Raw genomic sequence first — 24,384 nt, forward strand, 5'->3', positions numbered from 1 at the left:
TAATCTCTTATTGAATGTGATTGTCACTGCCTATTTTCATTTAAATTACCAAAAACTGTCAATATTTGAAATGAGATTCTGGTTTAAAAAGTATATAATTCAGATTATTTTATCAGTTCTGTCAGTTATATTCAGTCAACTCTTCTGAAAATTCATATGAACACAATATTATTCTCAGACAGTAAAAGTAATATTTATACAAGTATCTGCATAATTGTCTAGAATAAGAAAAGGAAATTGAGAAAAAATGTCATTTAAATTCTATGTTTATCTTACAAATTACTATAAGCCATCTCTTATTAGGAAACTTTTATACACGAAGACATATTTGACAATTCTATTGCATGTAAAAAAAAAATCAGTCAAGATTTTGTCTTGATCTTACATGGCATTGATTCTAAGGACAAAAGGCATAAACCACTTAGGAAAAGAACAGATTACACCTGTTACAGGCATTTGCTTTGTTTAGCCCCAGGTACTATTCATCTCAGATTGTCATTTATTATGCGCGGTAAGAAGTTGAACTATGGATGAAACGGAAAAAAAAAATTCCATAGACTGACCTTTCATGTATAGCCCAAGAAAGTGAGAAAAAAAGATATTGTTAATACAACACACAAATCTTTCTCTGTCTCTCTCTTTCAGAGTACAGCAGAAGTACTGTATAAAAATGAGTAGAGAACCAACTCACATTTTGGGATTTGTGGTTTCAGAAGGACAAGCATTTACTCTCAGCCTTGGGAGTAATTTTGACTATGCATTACTATTCATAAGGTAAAATCTATTTTGAGTCACATTTAGAAATTTGAAAAAGACACACAGATTGAGAAGTACTGCATGAGCCGAGAAAATACCAATAGTGTTAAGATGGTATTCTGTGCTCCACCTAGGACTTAATTGACTGAGGTAGGAAGACATTTTCTCCTTCAGACTCCTGCAGGCTTATTTGTAGTGAATTTTAATTGATTCTTCAAGGGCTAAGTGGAGTTCCAAAAGATCTACTTTTCTCCCATCTTCTTCCTATGCTTGTTCATTACCAGATACTATTTTATATCTTCTTTCTTCTTTTACATGTTTCCTGTATCTTGATTTTACTTCATAAGTAAAGAAAAGTGAGTTTGGCCATAAAATTTGTACTGTATAATCAGTCCATGTTGAGATAAGGAGATTGAAAGTAGCTAGGGATTACTAGAAAAATTAAAAAAAAAAATTAATCCTGGCAAAGAGCCAAACCTTTGTCTAAATTTGACTAACTTAATAGACTCTGGGTTATTGTCTGTATTAATAAGTTTTCACTTAACATTAACTACATAAAATAGCATAGAAAGGGACCACCCTTTTTTGAATGCCATTATATTTGGTCTTAGGCTAAAAACAAGCTAATCCTTATAATAAGGTATTTCTGCTTAAATCTCCAGAGAAGAAAGGAGCTGGGGATAGAGGACTGAAAGAAACATAACACTTATATTCCTCTCTCCCCTCTCCATTCAAGGGAAGAAAGACAAGGCTTAGGAAAGATTCAACTTTGACCCTTTCCAGAAAAAAACAAACAAACAAACAAAAAAAAACAGGAGCAGAAATGCTCAAGCCGAATTCTCCAGCCCAGACAAACTCACAGGTTTTACAATGATTTGCATGATATCTAGACATTCCAGCTTTTCTAATTCCTTCCCTGTCATTAATTTGTCAATTTAGAGCCTAAATTAATCTCCAAAAACTATTCCAACTATTTTGACTGCCATTATAACAAATTAATTTAGCAAGTTGTTAATCAAAAAACTAGTTATGCAGTCAAATCTGTAAGAATGGTTCAATATGTTTGTGATAGGGATATAATCTACAGCAGTTTTATAGTAATAACAATAGTATGCCTTGAGAAAATTTCATAGTAGATATGAAGGGATGATAAGCTCCAATTTCTATTTTGTAGTTATAGCTAACTAGCAACTCACTGACTTAAGAATGACTTCTGTCTCACTAAGATCCAAAACAGTAGTGGACAGTTAAAAAAAAAAATAGTTGTTTTTGCTTGACTTGATGTTTCAGGCATTAATTTGAAACTGAAGCTGGAGCATAATATTTTTATTTATCCGTTACTTTAAGAACAAAGTTCCAGAGCAGCCATTCTTCACAGGTGTTAAAATTCACCCAATGCTCTTTTAGATAATTTCTCTAAAGATGAGGAAGATGCTTTCTACCATTTCAAAATTAGAGTTAACAAAACATCACTTGAAATGCTGAAGAGAATTTTGATACTTTGGGAATAGGAATATTTTAAAACTTGCTCCTAATGGAATAGATATATACATATACATGTAGTTGTGTGTATGTGTATTGTATGTGTGTGTATGTGTGTAAACACATACATATAGCATTATATATATATATATATATACACCTATCTTTTTATGGGTATATTTCTATTTAGAGATATACATAGTTAATTTGCCTTGTATAAAGGCCAAATTTAATAATCAGTGGTTGCTTTTTTTTTTCCTTTGTGAATTTTGCATAGTTTGTAATTTATTCTGGATTAGGTTTTAAAATAATACTATTCCAAACAAGTGACATTAGCATATCATCTAGATTGTATATATTAGGACTTACAAAAGAAAAAACAGCTGATCAGGAAATTATATCTCTAATATAATAATAATATAATAATAAAATCCTTACTGGAAAGATATTCTGACTTACACTACATATTAATCAACCAATCAACAGGCATTTACTAAGTGCCTACTCTGTGCCAGCACTGTGTTAATGTGTGAAGATACAAATATAAAGAATGAAACATAAAATATTTACCCATTAAAAATTATTTTGGATTTTAGTCAAATGTATTTTTTATATTTCTTTTAACCTCAAATCATTCATGAACAGACATTTAAGGTTGGTAAAATACAATCTTAAAGTATGTATGGCAAAGATTAAGGATACATCCATTAAAAAATACAGGCAATGTCATTTGATATATTTGAAAATCATGGCTCCTTGATCTGATAAAATCACTAAAAATAAAATAAAATGAAAATAACCTAAATATATACATATATACACAATATGTATGTATATATTAAGGTAAGGTAACAAACTGAATGTTTCCATTTAAGCTTGTTTGAGGGCCATACCATAAATATATTTTCATTTTGATTTCTAAGGTTTCAATTTAAACATGATTTCTTCATAATGGATACAGAATATGTCTACATAATAGATAACATGAGGGATTTTCTAAGCCATACTTTCAAATATGGCAATAATATCTTTCATCAAAATATAATCATTTTGATCTATATCACATGCTGATTAGTTTTTCACTCTGTAAGAAAGATCAATCATGGATATGCACTGTAGTTATAAAGTAATCTCAAGTCTTGTCAGTTATTATTATCAATAATTGGAATATCCCTCTAGACCATGGGTATGCCATATTTCTTACTGTAATCAAATGGCCTCTTCACTTTTCCTTTAAAGGTGACTTAATGTACTTTTTAAAAAAAGACCAGATTCAAGAAAACACAGTACTTTTTTTTCTTATTAGTTTAACTTGAAATTATGATTTTTTTCCTATCTGGAATATAGTTTCTGGTTAGAATTATATTTTAATAATATATTTTCTTTAAAAAATTTCACTTTGTAATAAATTACACTACTTCACTGGATTGATCAGAATATCTCAGAATCATTGTCAGGCAAGAATACACACAGTGGCAAGATAAACACAAAGAGAAGGGTATCATGGACCAGAATAGTTTGATCATCTCTATAGGGAATTGATAAAAAAGTTGGCCAAGAAATTAAGGTAAGCTGTATAGTTTTGGTTACAGGGTCATTGCAGTTTGCATTTGTTGTTTTTGCTGTGGCACTCCTCCTATTACGCTTTGCTATCTTCTTTTGACTGAGTTGTATCGATGGAAATTTTTGCTTCTATAATTTCTGGGTTTAAAACTTCTTTTTCATTTTCTTCTTTTAATGGCAGTTTTCTGGATAGAAATAAGAAAGGAAACAACTCTTTAAAAAGTAATATAATCAGTTTGTTCTTGTTTCATAAATTGCTTGGGTCAGCCAAGCTTTCGTTTGAAAGCTACAATTCTTTAAGACAGCATGTTATGATGATGACTGATGACCACTTGCTTTTTATGAAAAACATAAGAATATTTTACGTAAATGTGCATTAGAATAAAGTTTAAACTCTTTTCATTTGTCTTTAGTATTGTATTTTAATAAGAAATAGCATCAAATTTGACCCCAAAATTTTAAACTGACATTAAAAATTGACTATCTATAAGGACTTACTAAATGTTTATTACATCAGTCAGTAAATAAATATTTATTAAGAATCTAATATGTGCCAGATGCTAGACACTGTGCTAAGTCTTGGGATTATCAAGAAAAACAAAAGACAATCTCCTCTCTCAAGGAGCTCACAATTTAGTGGAGGAGACAACATGCAAATAACTATGTACAAACAAGATACATACAAGATATATTGAAGATAATCAAAAGACAGAAGGCGCTTAACATTAAGGAGATTGGGAAAGGTTTATTATAAAAGACTACATTTTCACTGGCACTTGAAGGAAGCCAGGGGAGCCAGAAGGTAGAGATGCTAGTTAATTATTATCCTGCATCTATTTTGTTCTTTTTGGATAAACTCTTTGAGAAGGCAATTTACAATACAAGTGGCTCTGTCCTCTGCTCTTATTCTTTTTTTTAATTCCCTGACATCATTATTCTGCCAAAATTGCCCTCTTCAAAGTTACCAGTATCTTAATTGCCAAATCCAGTGGCTTTTCTCAATCTTCATTCTTCTTGACTTCTTCATAGCCTTTGACATTGTTGATCACCATGACCTCTTCCCTAGGTTTTTTTGGACACTGCTCCTGATTCTTTTCTCACATATTACATTGTCCCTTTTCAGTTTCCTTTGCTGCATCCTTATTTAGATCACACCAATAACCATAGGTATTCCATAGAACACTGGACCATTTTCTTTTCTTTCTATATTATTTCACTTGATGATCTCATCAGCTCTCATGGATTAAATTATCATTTCTCTGCTGATAATTCTTAAATAAACTATCCTGCTCCCATCTCTTTGCTGACCTCCATTTTTTTTGTTTGTTTCTCCAACAGTGATACTTTGGATCAGATGTCAGTAATTCACTCATACACAGTCTCACCCTTCAAGTGTTTGCAGTTATTTCAGTGGCTGTCCCCTATGACCAGAATGCTTTCCCTCTTCAACGTAGTGAGCATTTATTAAATGCCTATTAGGTGCCAGGCATTGGACTAAGCAGTGGAGATACAAAAAAAGAAGCTCACAATCTAACAGGGGAGCCAGCAAGCAGATAAGTTACATATAGGATAAATAGAAATAATGAAAAGACAATTAAGAACTAAGTGAGGTTGGGAAGGACTTCCTTTAGAAGGTTGGATTTTAGACTGGACTTGAAGGAAACCAGAAGGCAGAGATGAGAAGGGAGATCATTCTAGGCCAGCAGAAATAGTCAAAGAAAAGTCCTAGAGTTAAGAAATGGCACGTTTTATTTGTGGAATAATAAGGAACCACTGTCACTGGATTGAGAAGTAAACAGTGGAAAGTAAAGGATTGGGAGGGGGTAAAGGTAGGGCATAAGGAGCTCTGGATGAGGCTGGATTGGAGTAGAAAGAGATTTGTGGAAGGCAGACTAACCAGCAGAATAGTAGAAGCATGATGGCCTGCAGCAGAGTAATGGCAGTGTTAGAGGAAAGAAGGGGGCATATTTGAGGTATGTTGCAAAGGTAAAATTGATAGACCTTATCAATAGATTGGATGGGGAGGGTGGAAGATTGAGAGAAGTTAAGGATAACAGCTAGGAAGTCAAATCTGGGGGACAAGGAAAATGGTGATGCCCTTGATAACAATAGAGAATTTAGGAGAGGTCAGAGTTTAGGAGGAAAGATAATGAGAGGTTTTTTTGGACTTATTGAATTTAAAATGTCTACAACTAATCCATATTGAGTGTCTAGTGTGGAACAAGCAGAAAATGTTAATGATGGTTAGGCCAGCAACGTGAAATCATGCTGATGTTTCTAATTGAGGCATGGCTTTGAGGAGGTGTCAAACTCTGTTAATACTTAAGTACTATAAGTAGTTGTAGTTGTGATTTCAGAAATCAATTGAAAGGTTAGAAGTGGGTAAGCAGACATACAGATGACAACTGAATCTTTGGGAGCTGATAAGGTCATCAAGAGAAAGAAGAGACAAGGGCCCAAGATGGAACTCTGCACTCAGGCCTTGCAGTCCTAAGAATGACAGCCAGGGTTTCAGATTCACTTGGATGGAGACAGAAAAACCTGCTAGGGGTTTGTTAATCATTCACTAATGAGATTAGGTAGGTTATTAATTTTACAAATACTAAAAATTTTAATACTAAAATGAAAGTTCAATACCAATTAGACGTTATTTCATTGGTTATAATACTATTAAGGAAAAGGAACTCATAGCACAATAAGGCAAGCAGTTTAGATCTGCTTAAAAGAAAGAAAAGGAAAAAAGGTCAGGTATTGAGCTATCTGTGGCTAAATAGTTAGGTAATTTTTAATATAAAATAATATAGTATAGGAACATAAAAATTATTAATACTTAACCATTCTAACAAATAAAAATTATCTAAAAGGAAGTGGTCTGAATTGTAAGGAAAATCATGGGAGATGACTAATTACAGTTTTTAAAAAATGGAGAAAAAGTATTTTTTTTCTAATGGGTACTTGAAAATTACAATATTAATAAATGAGCAGTCTGGATGAACGTCCCTAGTGGGTCCTTTATATAGATGACTCTAAAATTATCCTAGATAAGCTCCTGCCCTAGTGTACTAGTACTTTGAGGGGTACTTTCTCAAATATGGACTCACAGAGGCTGGATCCACAGATACACAACTACTTTTTTGCTCAGTGTTCTAGGTCTAATTTTGGGATTTCTCGCTCTGGAACTAGAAACTAATGTTTTCCTAATCAATAATAATTAGTTAATTCCATTAGGAAATGGATTTACTAATAACACTGTACAAAAATCCTCCAAAATGTGGAGCATATTCTTTCACAAATATATTGAGTCCCTGAGAAGAGTGGACACTAATTTAAAGTAAAATGACAATGTCACGTACAGAATACCTGTGGCAAAATGGTAACATAACTTGTGCTTGCTGGAAATCCTTGTCTCCTTTTGTAGTTTCCTCTTAAAGCTTACATTAAGTTCTGCTTTCTAGATTCCAAAGGTCCTTTAGGATTTTAGTCCAAAGCTGGTATTTTTCTCTCCAAAGTTGCTTCTTCCTGTCTGTTTTTCTTGTGTACTGGCTGGATGTTTTGTGTTATACTAGTTTTACCTCTTACCCCTTCCTCCCACCCAATCTCATAATTTTGTTTTTGATTCAATACTTGACTGACTTTGATTTTTTGAATTTATCCTAAGACTAACTGTTCTTTTTATAGACAGTCAGAGAGATGTGTTGTGCCTATATATATATTTTTGGCACATCAAAGATGTTGCTTATGCAGCATTATCTGACTTCATTCAACAGTCAAAAGCACTAGAATCCTCTGAAATTGACAAAGACTTATTCATACTTTTACGCTTTTGGCTGATTAATTTAAATGATATATCTAGGCTTTCTATAATTACTAGGGGATATCCATAGGCAGACAGAAGCTTCTGAACCCTGGGGCTGTGACATAGTTATAATGAGAATATCCTTCCCCATTTGCATGGGAGAGAAGAAAACTTAAAATGTCATAAGAGGAAAATTCTTGTGAGCCTGGGCTGAGTGGTGGAGGAGGTCTTGAAAAAGAATGAGAGGCCCAATTATCTCATTTACCAAATATTGTTACATTTGTCACTAATATAGATATGGTACACTAAAATTTTTTCTTATTTTTCTTTACAGACCTTCAATTTTCTTGACTATTTAAATTCTGTGATTATGAATTCAGAATATATTAATTTCAGGATTTAGAATATTCAAATGGATGTTTTACCAAAAAAAAAAAAAAAAAACAACCCAAACCAAAACAAAAAAACAACTCACATTTGAGAAGGCCAATTATATTTTTCAAGTGTTTTTTTTTAATGACATAAAATTAGTGTCTATGAGCAAAATTCTGCTCCTAGTTAATGACTTAAAAAATCTGAATTAGAATTCAGCAATATATGTTGATAAGTGATTTCTGTTCTAGGCATTGTTCAGAAATAAACTGTTCTGCTTTTCAAAATTCAAAGGGCCTTTGAAGTTCATAATTATAATACTTTTAAAACAATTAAAAAATTTTAATTTTACTTGTATAAAAATCTTTAAAACACATTATGGATCTCACTAATGTTTATTCAAAATTTTAAATTCTAGGCTACATACTCGGGTTCTGTGAGTGGAGTGGTTTCATTTGGCTCATTTATTGGGCTTCCATCTTCGTGACTGGTAATTCTTTCATCCTCTGTTCTCATTTCCACTATTGGCTCTTTTGATCCGTCTTTCCTAAAAAAGTATGGGAAAAAATTCTTAACCTGAATAATGTAATCAAAATGTCATTCATTTTGTGACACAATCTAAAACCCAAAAAACAATATTTCCAGATTTGGAGAACCTTCAAGAATTTGTTTTTTAAGTTCCCAATAAATTTTTGGCTCAATACAGAGAGGAGAGAGAAATAAAATTATTTTAAAAGAATGTAATTTATTAGAAAGCTACTTGCAACAAACAAAACATTCAAAAGTTATTTTTTTTTTCTACTGCAGCTTTCTGGATAATAGAGTCATATATCTTATAAAGAAAAAAGCAGATTATAGCATCTGAGGGCTAAGAAGCTCTTCTGATTTAATTCTTTCATTTACTGATGAGGAATCAAAGGTCCACAAAGTGAAGTGATTTGCCCAGAGAATAACTGACAATGTGGAAATTAGTGCCCAGACTCCCTAACTTATAGATCACTGTTCTTTCTAATAGATTATGCTGAGTTTTCTAATAGAGCTCTATTAGCTCTAATAGAAAGCTCTATTAGAAAACTCAGGGTACCTCCACATGATATAGTTGCTAAAATGACTAAATTAGTCTTAGATGGCATTAAGAGACTCAGGTTAAACCAACCAAGGAAAATAGTAGCCATTTCATATTCTTCATGGAACAGTCACCATCTTTAATATTAAATCATATTTTGTATATGTACTCCACAAAGTGACCCTCCAAGGCCTCATCAAGGTGTGGTGATGATTCTGGGTTCTCAAAAGTCATGCTAATAGAGCAAAAGAAGAAATTTTTAGATCCTAGAAATAGACTAACAATTTTCTGAATATTAGCCTAGCTAAAGACATAAAGAAGCTCATTACTGTACTTGCCATTAAGTGAATTATTTGGCTATGATGAAATATAAAATAAAGATATATGCAAAGTAACCATCAGTTCTCTGAAGCTCCCTTTTATTTCTACAGTGGTGATGGCAGCATAAAGAGGCAAAGTACGAAGTACAAAGTACAAAGAATAAGACAGATTTTAGACTACCTATAAATATTATCAACTTGGGATTCTAATTATGAGATTCTTGTCCAGTGACTAACAAACAAGGAGACACATCCTAATGCAACTGGATTATATTAAAAATAAGATTCTTACTTTTAATTAAGCTTGCAGACAAAAGTAAGTTGCACTACATGGAATGATGGTTGATGAGGTAAATATAGGAGTTATAAAATTGTTTTTATTATGCAAGGTACTGATTATGTAAAGGTACTGATCCAAGCCTAATTTCTTCCAGACTACTTTGCAGTTATCACAATGGTTTTTTTGGTAATTGGATAAGGAAATTTTTTCCCCTAATAATTTGTTTTCTACTTTATCCAACACTAGGTTACTGAGTTCCACTATTTCTGATTCTCCTTTGTTTAATCTGTTCCATTGAATGATCTCTATTTTTTTAAACTAAAATCATATGGTTTTAATGACTGCTATTTTATGATATAGTTAGGTGTCTGAAAGAACTACTCTTCTTCATCCTTATTTCTTTTCATCATTTCCCTTGGGAATATAGCTCTTCCGTTTGTCCAAATGAATTTTATTATTTTTATCAAGTTCTATTAAGAATCTCCTCAGTAATTTGATTAGTATGTCATTATAATAACTTCCAAAAGTGATTATGAAGCCTCATAATTTTTATCATATTGGCATGACCTAGACATATGCCCTGAATATTCCTTCAGCTATTTAAATCATTCTTGATTTCTGTAAGCTGCATGTTATCATTTATACAAATCTTTTATGTGTTTTGGTTTGTCCATCATAAGATGTTTTATGAATTTATAATTATTTGGAAAGATATTTCCTTTTCTATTATAGCTTCTTGGATTTGTTATTTTTTAGAATTTATTTCATAGCTTATAACTATATGAAAGCAATTAATTGTATCAATTAATATCTTTCCTGATTCTTTAAGATTTTATAAGTATACCAACATATCATCAACAAACTGGAATAGTTTATTTCTTCTTTCTCTATCTCTATGTTTTTAATTTCCTTCTCTTCTATTTTTGCTGTTGTTAGCATTTTTAGAACCTACATCTTAAATAACGGGAGTAGAGTGAGCATCTTTGCCTCACTCCTGAATTTATTGGAAAAGGTTCTAAGGCATTCTCATTGCATATGATATTTTAATTTAATTAAAATTAGATAATTAATTTAATTTTAATGATTTTTTTACCTTTTTATTATTATAGCTTTTTATTTACAAAACAAAAGCATGGATAATTTTTCAACACTGACCCTTGCAAAACCTTCTGTTCCAACTTTTCCTCTCCTTCCCTCCACCCCCTCCCCTAGATGGCAGGTAGTCCAATACATGTTAAATATGTTAAAGTTTATGTTAAATACAACACATGTGTGTATATATATATATATATATATACACACACACACACATATTTATACAGTTATCTTGCTGCACAAGAAAAATCGGATCTAGAAATTCTAGAAAGAAAAAAATCTGAGAAGGAAAACAAAAATGCAAGCAAACAATAACAGAAAGAGTGGAAATGCTATGTTGTGGTCCACACTCATTTCCCATAGTTCTCTTTCTGGGTGTAGCTGATTCTCTTCATTATTGAACAGCTGGAACTGATTTGAATCATCTCATTGTTGAAGAATGCCACGTGTTATGATTTTTTAAAAAAAGAATCTTCTATGCTTCTAATTCACAGGATTTTTATTAAAAATACTATATTTTGACAAAGGCTTTTATGAATTTGTTGAAGATTATCATGTGTTTTTGGATGTTCTACTTTTTAATATGATTATATAAATCATTTTCCTGATGCTAAACCACTTTTACATCCTTGGTATAAATCCCACTTGATCATAATAAATATTTCTTGGATAAAACACTGTAGTATATATGATGGGATTTTGTTAAAAATTTTTTGAGTCAATATTCATTAATTATATTGTCCTTTACCTTCTTTTTATATTTTGTTATCTTGGTTTAGGCATTGAGATTGTATTTGTCTCACAAAATGATTCTGGTAGGGTTTGAGAATAATTTGTAAAGTATTGATTCTAACTGTTCTTTTAAAAGTTTGATAGAATTCTGTGAATCAAGATCCAGCTTTCTTCCCCTTCCCCACTTTGGTAACTCCTTTACAGCTAGATATATTTTCTTTTCTGAGATTGAGTTATTTAACATTTCTGACTGACCTTCTGATAGTTTGAATAATTTAATTATTTTGATGGTATTAATTTCTTTTGTGTTCTCCATTGTGTTAGCATATAGCTATGCTTATATATGTTCTGAATATTCTTTCTAGTTCCTCTAGTTTTATTGTAATTTGCCTTGCTCATTTATTACTTAATTGGTTTCATTTTTTGTTACTTGCTTTTTAATAAGATTAACTAAATTTTTATCTCTTTTATTAGTTTTCTCAAAAAACCAGTTTTTAGTTTTAATTATCATATCTCTGGGTTTTTTGTTTTCTAACATTTTTTTCCCCTCTAATTTTAAAAATATCCTCATATTTGCTTATTTTAGGGTTTGTTTATTTGTTGACCTTCTAATTTTTAAAAAATTTATATTCAGGATGTTAATCCTATTATAATATAAAATAAATATGTATTTATTATTTCTGCCTTTTTACATTTTGCTTGCAATATCTCTGTGTTCTAATTTATGGCCAATTTTTGAAAACTCCCATGACTCACTGAGATAGTCTATTTTTTAAAATGTCAATAACATTCACACAAATATAGATATATATATATATACAGAGATACATACATACATATATACATATACACACAAATATATACTTTTATAATCTCATCAAGATGCCATAAATCTTTTAGTTCTAGTTTCTTCAGAATCTGTTCAGTTTCATATATTCCTTTTTGTTTAGTTTTCTATTAGATTTATTTTAAATGGAGAGAGGAATATTGCAGTCTTCTGTCACAATTATGCTACTGTATATGTCTTCTTTTAGCTCAGTTATTTTTTCTTTAAGCATTTGAACGTGAAGGCATTTACAACGTATAAGTTTATCACTGATTTGGTTTGTTGACTATGGTTTCTTTCATTATAATGTAGTTTCCTTGTTTATTCCTTTTTATTTTTTGAATGCTAATTTTCTTTGTCATATTGCTTGGTTACCTCTGCTTTTTTGAATTCACCTGATGTATAGTAAATTTTTTTCTGTCCCTTAATTTTCATTCAATTTTATCTTACTAAATTTGTCACTTTTTCATTTAATTGGATTGTCATTTACATTTAAAGTTATGAGAGTTATGCTTATCTTTTTCTCCAATTGTTTATAATATTTTTTCAAGCTATAATTTCTCTCAGTATTCTGCTATAAACACAGTACTATTTTCCTCAAGTTCCTGGAACTGATCTTTTTAAAGGTGGTCCAGTTATCAATGGTTCTCTTTTCTTTACCACCAATGGCCCCTCCCATTTGTTATGTCTTGCTTTTTAGAGTTTTACCTATTAATTCCTTTTTCTTTCCTGATTTAATTTTTTAATTTAATTCTTGTCTTCTTTTTTCTCCCATTTCTCATTCTCAGTTAATCATGTGGATTTTTGCTTCCTTTCCTCTTCTTCAACTAATTTTATTCATTACTTTTTAATATTTTATTTCCAAAGATTTCTCCTATTTTCTTTATTATCTACCCTCTTTTTTTTTTTTTTTTTGTCTAGATATGCATTCTCTAGTTTGGAATTTTATAATTATCTAGTCCTCAATTATCTGGATTCTTTATGAAAATCAATGCATTTGAAATATTTGTTACAGGACTTTTACTTCTAGGAAGTTTCTGCTACTGCCTTATAAATCTTGGCCTGTGAATTCCTGTTTTCCCCTTGTCCTTCATTCTCAGAACAATACTAATTTCTGCAGGTGGCATAAAAGACACTTTATCATGGCAATCCTCTCCTTTCCCACTTTCCTAATTAGGTAGCCCATTTTCCTTCTGGTTCTCTTCTTTTTACATTTGCATAAAAATCCCCCTCCTGGATCTTTGTTCTTCTACTCTCCTAGGCGACAGCTGCCCTTGAGTTCTAACTCATCTACTCCTGAAGTAGAACAAGTAGTCTTTTCAAATAACAAATTCTCCAGATCATATCTAGAATAGGGTTCCCCTCTTTGTTCACACAACATCTTTTTACTCACAGTATTCAATAACAGAACTCCATTTTACCTCTAAAGAGAGATTCCCTCATTTTTCCTTTTAAAGTCCTTTCCCCCCTCTTTTTCATTCATTCCCTTTCAGTCTCTTCTCTTCCTAGAGAGCATAAAGGTCGCTCTCCTCTCAAGTGCTCTTGATTTGACATGGGCACATCACTCACTTCCATCTATTTCTCTGTTCCTTTTCTCCATTTCATGCAGCCTTCCATTTTGCAGTGTGGTGCCACAAAAACAACACAAAAGCAAAAAACTTCCTCACTGATTTGCCCACAAGGTGGGTCCTATCAAGTTCTGTTCAGAGGGATCCTTATTCTGCTCTTCACTTTTACCTCCTCCTGATTTCTGCCTTCATCACTGTCTCCTTAGAAAGAAGTCTCTGCTGTCACTCTGTTGTTTTTGCTATCCTTGGCTGATATATTTATTTACCTTTCCTGTATTTCTTTTGTCTTGGGTTTTGAAAAAGCAAATAATGTCTTCAGGTCTGGTTTTTTTTCTAAGAATGTTTCAAATATTTGTTTATTATTGGATATTAGTCTTTTTTTTTTAGTTAAGGTTTGATTTGTTGTATTTTATCATTAAGAATCAGACATGACTGAAACAACAAAACAACAAAAACATGTAGAAAGGGAAGCAGTGATAATAAAGAATCAATATGGTTTCAAAGAATAGGATATAACAGTAACTTTATTTTCTTTTTTTTGGAGATAGAATTACTAATTTTGTAGAGGAAAGAAATTCAATAGGCAGTCTGCCTAGAATTTAGGAAAACTTTTCACAAAGTATTTCATGTTAATTTTATTAATGATTCAATGTCAACATAGTTGGGATATTGGTTAATATTTTGAACATAGATTTGGTCAAAGGTATAAATAGCGTGCTTATAAAATTTACAGATTACACTAAGCTTGAAAGATAACAATAATAATGTACTAGATGATAATATACTGAATGACAGTATGAATATACAAAAAAAAAAATGCCAAAAGCACTGAGATGAACCTGATAAAATGAAACTCAAGATTCTTATTCTTGGGCATAAAAAATCAACTTGAAATATCAAGATGAAGAAGGCATGGTTAGTTAGCAGTTTCCCTGAAAAAGATTGAGAGGTTTGCTTAGAATATAAACTCAATATGAATCAATTGATAATCTGGACAGTGAACAGAGGAAAGAAATCAGGATAGTGAAGGCCCTTGAGTTTTTGTCATATGAGAATTACATGAAGTGATTGGAGATCTTAATTTGGAGAAAAGAAGAATTAGGGAGACATTCTAGTTATCTTAAATATGAAAGCCTGCCACATAGAGAAGGAAACAGACTTATTCTGTTTGGCCCCAGAAAGTATAACCTGTGTAAAGAAGTTTCCTGAAATCAGGAAAAACTTCCTAACTTTTAGAGTTGCTCAAAAATTGAATGGCTTCCCCTCAAGAAATAATGCATTCCCCCTCTCTGGAAGTGTTCAAGTAAAATCTGAATAACTAATAATACACAGCATAGTGCAGATTCCTTTGGGGTATGGGTTGGACTAGATAGTGACTGAAGTTAGTTCTTAAATTCTGTTATTAAATAATTTTTTGATTTTTTGAAATTATATTAATTTATGGAAATATAAGTATAAGAGGGAAGAAAATAGCATTAGATATAACAGTCTTTCTAGAAAAATTGACAACTCAGTTCATACAAAATAATTTTTATTGGGGCAGCTAGGTGGTGCAGTATATAAGAGTACTGCCTTGAAGTCAAGAGGACCTGAATTCAAATGTGACCTCAGACACTTAACAATTCCTAGATGTGTGATTCTGGGCAAGTCACTTAACCTTAATTGCCTCAATCCCCTCCCCACCCCCCCAAATAGTTTTTTGTTTTTAATGTGCTCAGAAATTACTTGAAATAAATAACAGGTTAGAATCTGAGATTAAGATGTTCTTAAAATTTCATAAATGATACTCACAAATATGCAGCCTTTCCATCTTCTAGATCTTTACTTTTGCTGTTGGGACCACTTTTCTTTCCACAAATTCTTCTAGTAATGCACATCAGCAATCCACATTGTCGGATAAAGAAGCAACTAACATCAGTTACCACAAAAATTAGTAGAAGTGCAGCAACTCCTATGCCAATAATTGCACCAAGTCCAAAGCCATTAAAAAGTGTGTCTTTAAAATAAACAAAATATTACATTTTAGAAAATTAGTAAGAAAAAAAGGAGTTGTGCTATTATTCCCTGCCCCCCTTCACTTAACCCCATTCAGGAATGTCCAGCATCCTTGGGCTCAGACAAGAAAAGGAACTTTGGGGTAAAGGAGGAAGGGGTCAGGTGTGAGAGGAGGATAAAGGGAAGGGAAGGAATTGAGGGGCAGAAAGATCTTGAATTGCTCACAGTCCTCTTTCCTGACTTGGGGGAATGGAGACCTTGAAGTGCATCATTCTTTTCTTTTGTCTTTTTTTTGTAAAATGTATTTATTTGATCAAATTTTAAATTCCTGTTTCTCTCTCCCTTCCAATCATGTACTATAGAAGGCCACCATTTGATCCACAAGTATGTATATGTATAATATGTACATATTATATATGTATATATGTGTAATATACACATATACACATGTCAAACATAATAATACTAAAATCATTTACTACTAGGTATTTTATGTCTACTCTGTTCCATTGATCTACCTTTCTATTTCTGAGTCTGTGCCAAATATAATTGATAATTACTGCCTTATAATATTGTTTAAGATCTGATACTACTAAGCCTTTTTCCTTTACATTTTTTCATTAATTCCTTTGATATTCTTGATCAAAATTTTGTTCTTTCAAATGAATTTTATTTTTTTAGCTCAATAAAGTAATTTTTTGGTAGTTCAATTGGGATGGGACTTAATAAATAGATTAGTTTTGATAAAATTGTCCTTTTTATTATATCGGCCCTGCCTATTCACAAACAATATAATTCCATTGACTTAAATCTGACTTAATTTGTATAAAAATGTTTTATAATTACATCCATATAATTCTTGTATTTGTCTTGGCAAGTATACTCCTTAGGCTTTTATGTTATCTATAGTTATTTTAAATGGGGTAACTTGCAAAGTTTTGTTGGTTTATATAGAACTGTTGATGATTTAAGTGGGTTTATTGTGCTTTTTAGCTAAAATTATTAATTTTTTCAACTAGCTTTTTAATTGAATCTCTAGGATTTTCCAATTATATCATCAATTATCTGCAAAAAAAGAGATAATTTTATTATCTCATTGCCCATTCTGATTCCTTCAGTTTATTTTTCTTCTCTTAGCACTTCTAATAAAATGTTGAATAATACTGGTAATGATGGGTATCATTGTTTAACTGCTTTTCTTACTGGGAAGGCTTCTAGTTTATCCCCATTACAAATAACGTTTGCTAATGGTTTTAGGTAGATGCTTCATATTATTTTAAAGAAAGATTCTTTTATGCCTATGCTTTCAAGTGGTTTTTTTTTTTTTTAAATAGGAATGAATGTTGCATTTTGTCAAAATCTTTTTCTGCATCTATTGAGATAATCATGATTTTTGTTTCTTGTGTTATTAATATAATCAATTATATTCCTAGGTTTCCTTATGTTAAACCATCCTAGCATTCCTGGTATAAATTTTACATGGACACAATGTAGAACCTTTGTGATATATTATTGAGACGGTGTTATGTCCAGATTAGTTCTCTGGAGGACCTCAGTACCAGCCCAAGTTCTTGGTCTTAATGGAGGAGTGATGAAGGGAGACTCACATGGATGTTCAAAACATGGAGTCCATTTATTCCAAAATTTCTCAGCCTTATATATCCTAACACCTTTATATAACCAAAGCAGCACTGCACATGTGCTAACCTGCAGGACCACATAAACAACTTGCTCTTGTATGTAGGTGACTCTTTGCCACCTGGTATCACTCTGCTTCAATCACAAAACAGGTTGTCTCCATCCCCTGACTTCTCAGGAAGGCTGAGAGCCCTTAGGGGAGATAGGGAGCTGAACCAGACACCCTGGGCTGAAAGGTCTTATACCTCACCCAGAGTTCCCCCACTGTGGCCCTCTACAAGACTCCTAGCTAGTATTTTATTTAGGATTTTTACATCCATATATATTAATGAAATTGATCTAAAATTTTCTTTCTCTGTTTTTGCTTTTTACTTTATGTATCAGCACTATATGTCATAAAAGGAGTTTGGGAGGGCTTGTTGTTTGCCTATCATTCCAAATAATTTATTTAATATTGGAATTAATTGATATTTAAATGTTTGGTAGGATTAGTTTGTAAATCCATCTGGCCCTGATGCTTTTTTTCTTAGGATGCTCTTTATGGCTTTTCAATGTCTTTTTCTAAAATAGGTTTATTTAGATATTCTATTTTCAATGTTTTTTTTTTTACATTCAATTTTTATTAATTTTTTCCTTATATTCAATTTTTATTAATCTTTAATTTTTTAGGATTTCCAGTTTGGTGTTTAATTGGATAGTTTTTATTTGTTATTTCTTTAATTTTAAAAAATTCCATGCCCAATTCATTGGTCTACATGCAGAGAGCATGAAGATGGGAATTGACTTGGAGGACAGTAAAAAAAATTGATCTAAATGAAGCAGAGAGTAGAGGGAAATTAGATTTGATACACAGGGTTTGATCAAATTATAAAAGCTTAGTCAAGGAATTTAAACTTGAGGTAGTAGGTAACACATCAAGTTTCTTTGTAGCATCTTGAATTATAAGTCATACTTAAAAAGTGAGTTTTAGGAAGATATCTGTAGCCTATTGAAAATGAATAAGGGAAGCAAAACTGCCTTTGGACACCATGCTGGAAAGAACGGTGAGTTGGTCTAGAAGTCTAGTTTTTGAGCTTAGTATGGTTATGGTAATAGTCATTCAGAGGTCAATTATAGGAGGAATTGCTAAAGTTTGGCATCAAGAGACAAAAGAAAAAGGATTCAAATCAAATTCATGTCAAGATATACATTTGTTGTTATTATCATCCAATAAATCAGTTACCTCCTAACTCTGTGACCATAGGATGCTAATGTTCTACAAGGTTTTCTTGGCAAAGATAGCTGAGTGGTTTGCCATTTGCAATATATGTGTACCATAAGTAGACCACACAAACAACATAAGTAACATGTGTCTGTATAAAATCAAAGACTATGAGCCTTTTCCTAGGCATGTGTATGCATTTAGTCCTTGTCCTTAAGGAATATATCCATGCTCTAGATGAAAAGACAAGTACAAATGCAGGATGTGGCCTATGGTAATGTAGATTAATTGTGGAATTTAAATGTACTCTGAGTTCAGCTCTACTATAGACTTTGAATATTTCATGGAAGAGAGATCTGATATAAGAAGAATAAATATAGAATCATAATGTTGGAAGGGACCTGAAAAGTCCTTTAATTCAACTGTCTTCCTACTTCAGAAATCCTTTCTCCGATGTATCTATTAAGTGATCATGCAGCTCTTTCTTGGTCATATAATGATAGGAAGCCCATCATTTTGCAAGGTAAAATCTCTGGATTTTTTTGGATAGTTGTTAAATTTTTTTCTCATCTTGATAAGCTTAAATTTGTCTTACTCTAACTTCTACTTTAACTTCTATTCATTTTTTTCTCCTACTCATTTATAGATCTAGTGGTTGGAACTATATAGATTGTTTATGTGACAATCTTTCAAACATCTACAGACAACTCTTATATTTTTCTCTTTTCCAAAGTAAGTATCTGCAAGTCACTGAATTAATTATCCCATTCATTTATTTATTCAGAATTCATTAAGGGCATATATGCAGTGCTCTAAACTAGGTGGGGTAAGGTATACAGAGATACAGAGGTATTCAGAGATAAAGAAGAAAAAAATTCCTGCCTCCAGGGAACTCACATTCCACTAAGAAGAAAAAACACATAGGGAAAACCAAATTTAAAAAATTACATGGCATGTGAATCAACTGCAACAAAGCAAAATAAATTTATTTACATATTAGAAATTTAACAATTTTTAGCTATCTAAAAACATTTAATGTGTAAAATTATCCCTTTTTATTTTATTATTATTATTATTATTATTGCTATTATCACCTGTTTTTACAAATTTTGGCATTGAACTCACAAGATTAAAAAAATTTTTTTCTTCCTTATTTTACTCATTCATGTATTCCATTCTTTTAAAAATATTTTTACTTAAATTTTTGAATTCCATATTCTACCTTTCCTTCTCTTCCTAGCTTTCCCTGTCCCTCAGATAGTAAATAATCAGATATAGGTAATACATGTGCAGCTATGTAGAACATTTCCATATTTATCATTTTTACAAGATTCTGATACATTTTAAAATCATAGATCATAAATCTAAAGATATTAGGGAACTCGGTGGTCATCTAGTTTAATCTTTTTTTTTTTTTTTTGCCATGGAAGAAAACTGAAACACAAGGAGTTTAAAAAAGTAACCCACAATTATACAAACAGTAACTGAAGTGGAATAAGACTATAAAGCCTCTTTTCTCTTCTACTAAGCAAGATATTCTGCTTTTCAGAATATTTTTCCCTGTTCATCATTCCTCAATGGTGATTTTCAGACCATCTGAAAGCAAAAATCTCTCTTGAGTTAGTAATTTTTTTTCCAACTGTTGTTTTTAGTTTTGGATCACACTTTCATTGGTGCTTTTGATGCAATTGATAGTGTTTCATTGTGGGTTTGAATGATCCTTGAATCACATACTTTCTTATACCTATATTTGTTGCAATATTTTTAAGTCATTGAGATATACTCTTTAAAACCTACAACCTTTGCATGTTTACCTAATCCAATTTTGGGGGTTGGGCATTTGGGGGTGACTTGCCTAGGGTCACCCAGCTAGTAAGTTTAAGTGTCTGAGGCCAGATTTAAACTTGGGCCCTACTAACTTCAGGGCTCTAACCACTGTGTCATCTAGAGGCTCCAACTTTATCCATTCTTAAAAATGACAAAATTAAATTAAATTAGAATAAAAAAAAAACAAAAGAAAAAGAACAACAAAATGTTTATATGACATGAAATCAAATCATTTATTTATGGAAACATAGGTAAAAGTTGAGGAAACTAATTTATTCTGATTTCATCTTGCTAAGGCCTGGTAGTCACAAGCTATAATCCTTTCATTAAGATGGAAGATCACTAGGATTTACCACTTATTATTTCACAACACCCTCTAGATCCCTCCCAATATAGGTCAAAATGCTGTTGATATTTTGTATCCTGAAAACTTACTGAAACAGTTAATTTCTTTACTGATCCTCTAGGATTTAAAAAATAAAGCATTATCTCATAAGCTAACAGGGATAGTTTTATCTTCTCCTTGCTTATCTTAACACCTCTTATTTATTTCTATTATTTTATGGCTATTGCTAACATTTTTAGAATTATGTCAATAACAATAAGGATAAGGAGAAATTTTTGCTTTACTATTGTAATTTTAAAGAAAGTTACAAGTGTTTCTCCATTGCATATAATGTTAACTTTTGGTTTTAGACAAATATTTTTAAGTACACATAAAAAGGAAAACATATACTCATATACATGTATATCCATATGTCTATTAAATGAGTTTGCTTTATTTACATCAGCATAATAACTATAGTACATCACCATAATTACTCTCAGAATGTTTCTACTCCCTCCTCCCTGTTTTCTCATAGCCATTCAAGTCATATTCCATCTTTACCTTTTATAATATTCACTTCTGCTTTTTATGTATGGTTGCTGAATTTTTTATTTATATTGTTTTAATTACTGTGTACATTGTTATCTAAGCTCTGCTTATTTTACTTTGCATCAATTTCATATAGATCTTTCCATGCTTCTTTGTGTGTGTATATATATATATATATATATATATATATATATATATAATTTCTTATAGACAGTAATACTCAATTAAACCTGTGTATAACAATTTATTTAGCCATTTCACAATAGAAGGAAATCTACTTTGCTTCTAATATCTTTGCTGTCACATAAAACTGCTGCTATAAATATTTTGGTATATATGAAGACTTTTTTCTTATTGACAGTTTCTGCTGGATATAAAGCCAGGCATGGAGTCTAGTTCAAAAGGTCATGGATGTATCAATCACTTTTTAACATATATGCAGGTTGTTTATAAGTTTTATATACCAAACCCTCCAAAGAAATTTGGAAAAAAGATTTTTTACCCTATTTTACCACTTCCTTCTTACCCTAGATACATTAATTTTGTCTATGCAGAAGTCCTTTGGTTTCATGTAATCAATATTAGCTCTAGTATTGTTGAAGTAGCATCTATCTCGTTTGGTTAAAATCTGCTTCTCTTCTGATTTTTAAAATCTGATTTTTAAATGTTAAGATTAATATAGATATAGAATAACCTTATATTCTAATAATATAATATAATAAAAATAATATAATAATATAAGTTTTTCTTCATGAAAGATAGTAAGTTATTTCAGCATGTAAGTAGAGCTTTAAAGTGTCACTTAAGTGATTTGTCTAGATTCTCCTTTAATTTCATAATTCTATATAGTTAGAATACACCACTTTAAAGATAATGAATAAAGTATGTCATATAATTAATTGATAGAAAACAAATAATTAAATATTTTTATAATTAAGAATCACTAAGTGCAATGAAAAGGCACACGACCCCAATATCATCTATATTTCCAGCTTTAATATTTCAGATATATATATATATATATATATATATATATATATACTTATACTTACCTTTAATTATATTGGGTTTTGGTGGCATGTTAAATTCATATACTGTTGGTTCAGAGTATCCAAGTCTATTTGCAGCTGTAATTTGTACTTCATAACCCATGGTCCACTGTAAATGTTCCAAAACTATGTGATCTTTGTTACCCTGAACTTTTTTCTCAAGCCACTGGTCTTCCTTATCTTTCTGTCAAAAGGAAGTAAAAAAATGCATTTTGAATATCCAATAGCTAATAATTTTTTTTCAAATGTTGGGACATATTTAAAAATGATTTTATGAAGATTATCTGCTTTATAAAAGAATATACATTTGTATCCTTTTTCACTTTTTTCAATATTTTCCTAAGAGAAGCAAATTTATTTTTATATATTAAGGCAATGCATGTGTGATATGAAGGTCTGTAATGTAGTAGTATGCTTAGAGTAAAGCTTGTTGGTCATTCAGTCATTCAGTCGTGTCTGATTCTTCATGACTGTGAAACATAATGTCCATTGGGTTTCTTGGCAAAAACATTGGAGTAGAAAGGCTAGACTATATTAATATCTTTTTTCTAGACAGAGACAAATGCTCACAATATAATTATGGCTCTTTCGTTAATCTTAAGAACTGATTATTTTCTAAGACAAGGTATCTTATTTAACCAATATTTTCACTTAAATCTTTTTCACATTTTATTTTGTATATCATCAGATGTTCATGTCAATTTTACTCCAGTTTCATTTAACTTTTTCTGTAATAATGCCACATTTTATACATCTGAGCCCCATTCCCTGGGGGCCAGTATAGAAACATGAGTTATGTTCTTCAGCATACAATATCTGCAGAACTTTCTCCTCATATGTCAAAATAATTCCCGATAAAGACATCATGATGATGTTTGAACTAACTGGTGGTCCAGGTTCTGGGCCAGATCTAAACTAGGCCAATCTAGTAATTTTAGGCTTGACAGTAAAATGCAATAAAAGGAATTTAGGGATCATAAGGGCAATAAAAATCACTCTGATTAATAATAATTAATAAAAATAATTTAATTAATTTAATTTATTAATTTATTATTTATTATTATTAATTTAATTAATTAATTTAATAAAAAATAAAAATAAATAATTAAATAATAATAATAATAATTAAAAGAAATCATTTGAAAGAAAACACACTTAAAACAAAACACGATTCCCCCTGCTTTTGGAATAAGCCCAGCCGACTGTCGAGTGACAGTATATTCGAGTGACAGATATATTAGAAAAATATCCCCTAGAGGGCAGCAACCACTTAGATACAGCTTCTTGGTATTTCAGGCTAGGCCCCTTTTAAATCTTCCTGTGACCAAAGAGCCTATCAAAAAACAAAACAACTCCCCTCACCCCCCAAACTAGCCTAACACCATGCCTGTGTGGGACTATCAAGAAGGGAGGGAATGGAAGGGGGATGATGGCAAAAGGAAAAGCAGAAAGAAGCTTTGGCAAAAAGTGTGTGTGTATGTGCCCCTAGCACAGATAAGCACAGTTAGCTTTTAGGTAGTATGGATTTTATACGTCTTTACTAATGCAGAGTTTTAAAAAAATTATATACAATAGTTTTTTTAGTTTTTGAAAGATGTTATTGGCCATTAAAAATGATTTTTAAGATTTACGAGAAATGTAGTTTTTACTTAATCCTTACTTTGGATTAAATAAATAGCAATCATTCTTGAGGTGATTTCACGTTTTGGGATTTATTATAAAAAGTATATGAGATTGATTTTTCTATTAATTTTAAATTATTTGGAGCATAGATATGTTATATATGTATACATATAACACACAAAGATCATGACTGTGATGTGAAAATATTTCTTCTGAGGAATTTGTCTTCAAAACATCTTTAAACTGTCTACTCTAGAGTGAAAATTTTTCATGTCAAAGACCTCCATAGATGTTTTAAAAAATTGATTTAGCCAAATC

General features: G+C 31.1%; 1 protein-coding gene across 1 annotated transcript in view; it reads right to left on the reverse strand.

The window, feature by feature from the left end:
- Window positions 1–2,811: 2,811 nt before the first annotated feature.
- NCAM2 (neural cell adhesion molecule 2) overlaps window positions 2,812–24,384 on the reverse strand; it is a 263,078-nt gene continuing 241,505 nt past the window's right edge. The window contains exons 15-18 of the mRNA XM_031959261.1: window positions 22,447–22,627; window positions 15,648–15,852; window positions 8,397–8,516; window positions 2,812–3,986 (exon numbers count right to left, since the gene is read on the reverse strand). Coding sequence (XP_031815121.1) covers window positions 3,878–3,986; window positions 8,397–8,516; window positions 15,648–15,852; window positions 22,447–22,627 — 615 coding nt within the window. The 3' untranslated portion in view covers window positions 2,812–3,877. The remainder of the gene's footprint in view (window positions 3,987–8,396; window positions 8,517–15,647; window positions 15,853–22,446; window positions 22,628–24,384) is intronic.

This window comes from Sarcophilus harrisii, chromosome 3 (genome assembly GCF_902635505.1).
Source record: "Sarcophilus harrisii chromosome 3, mSarHar1.11, whole genome shotgun sequence".
Lineage (NCBI taxonomy): Eukaryota > Metazoa > Chordata > Mammalia > Dasyuromorphia > Dasyuridae > Sarcophilus > Sarcophilus harrisii.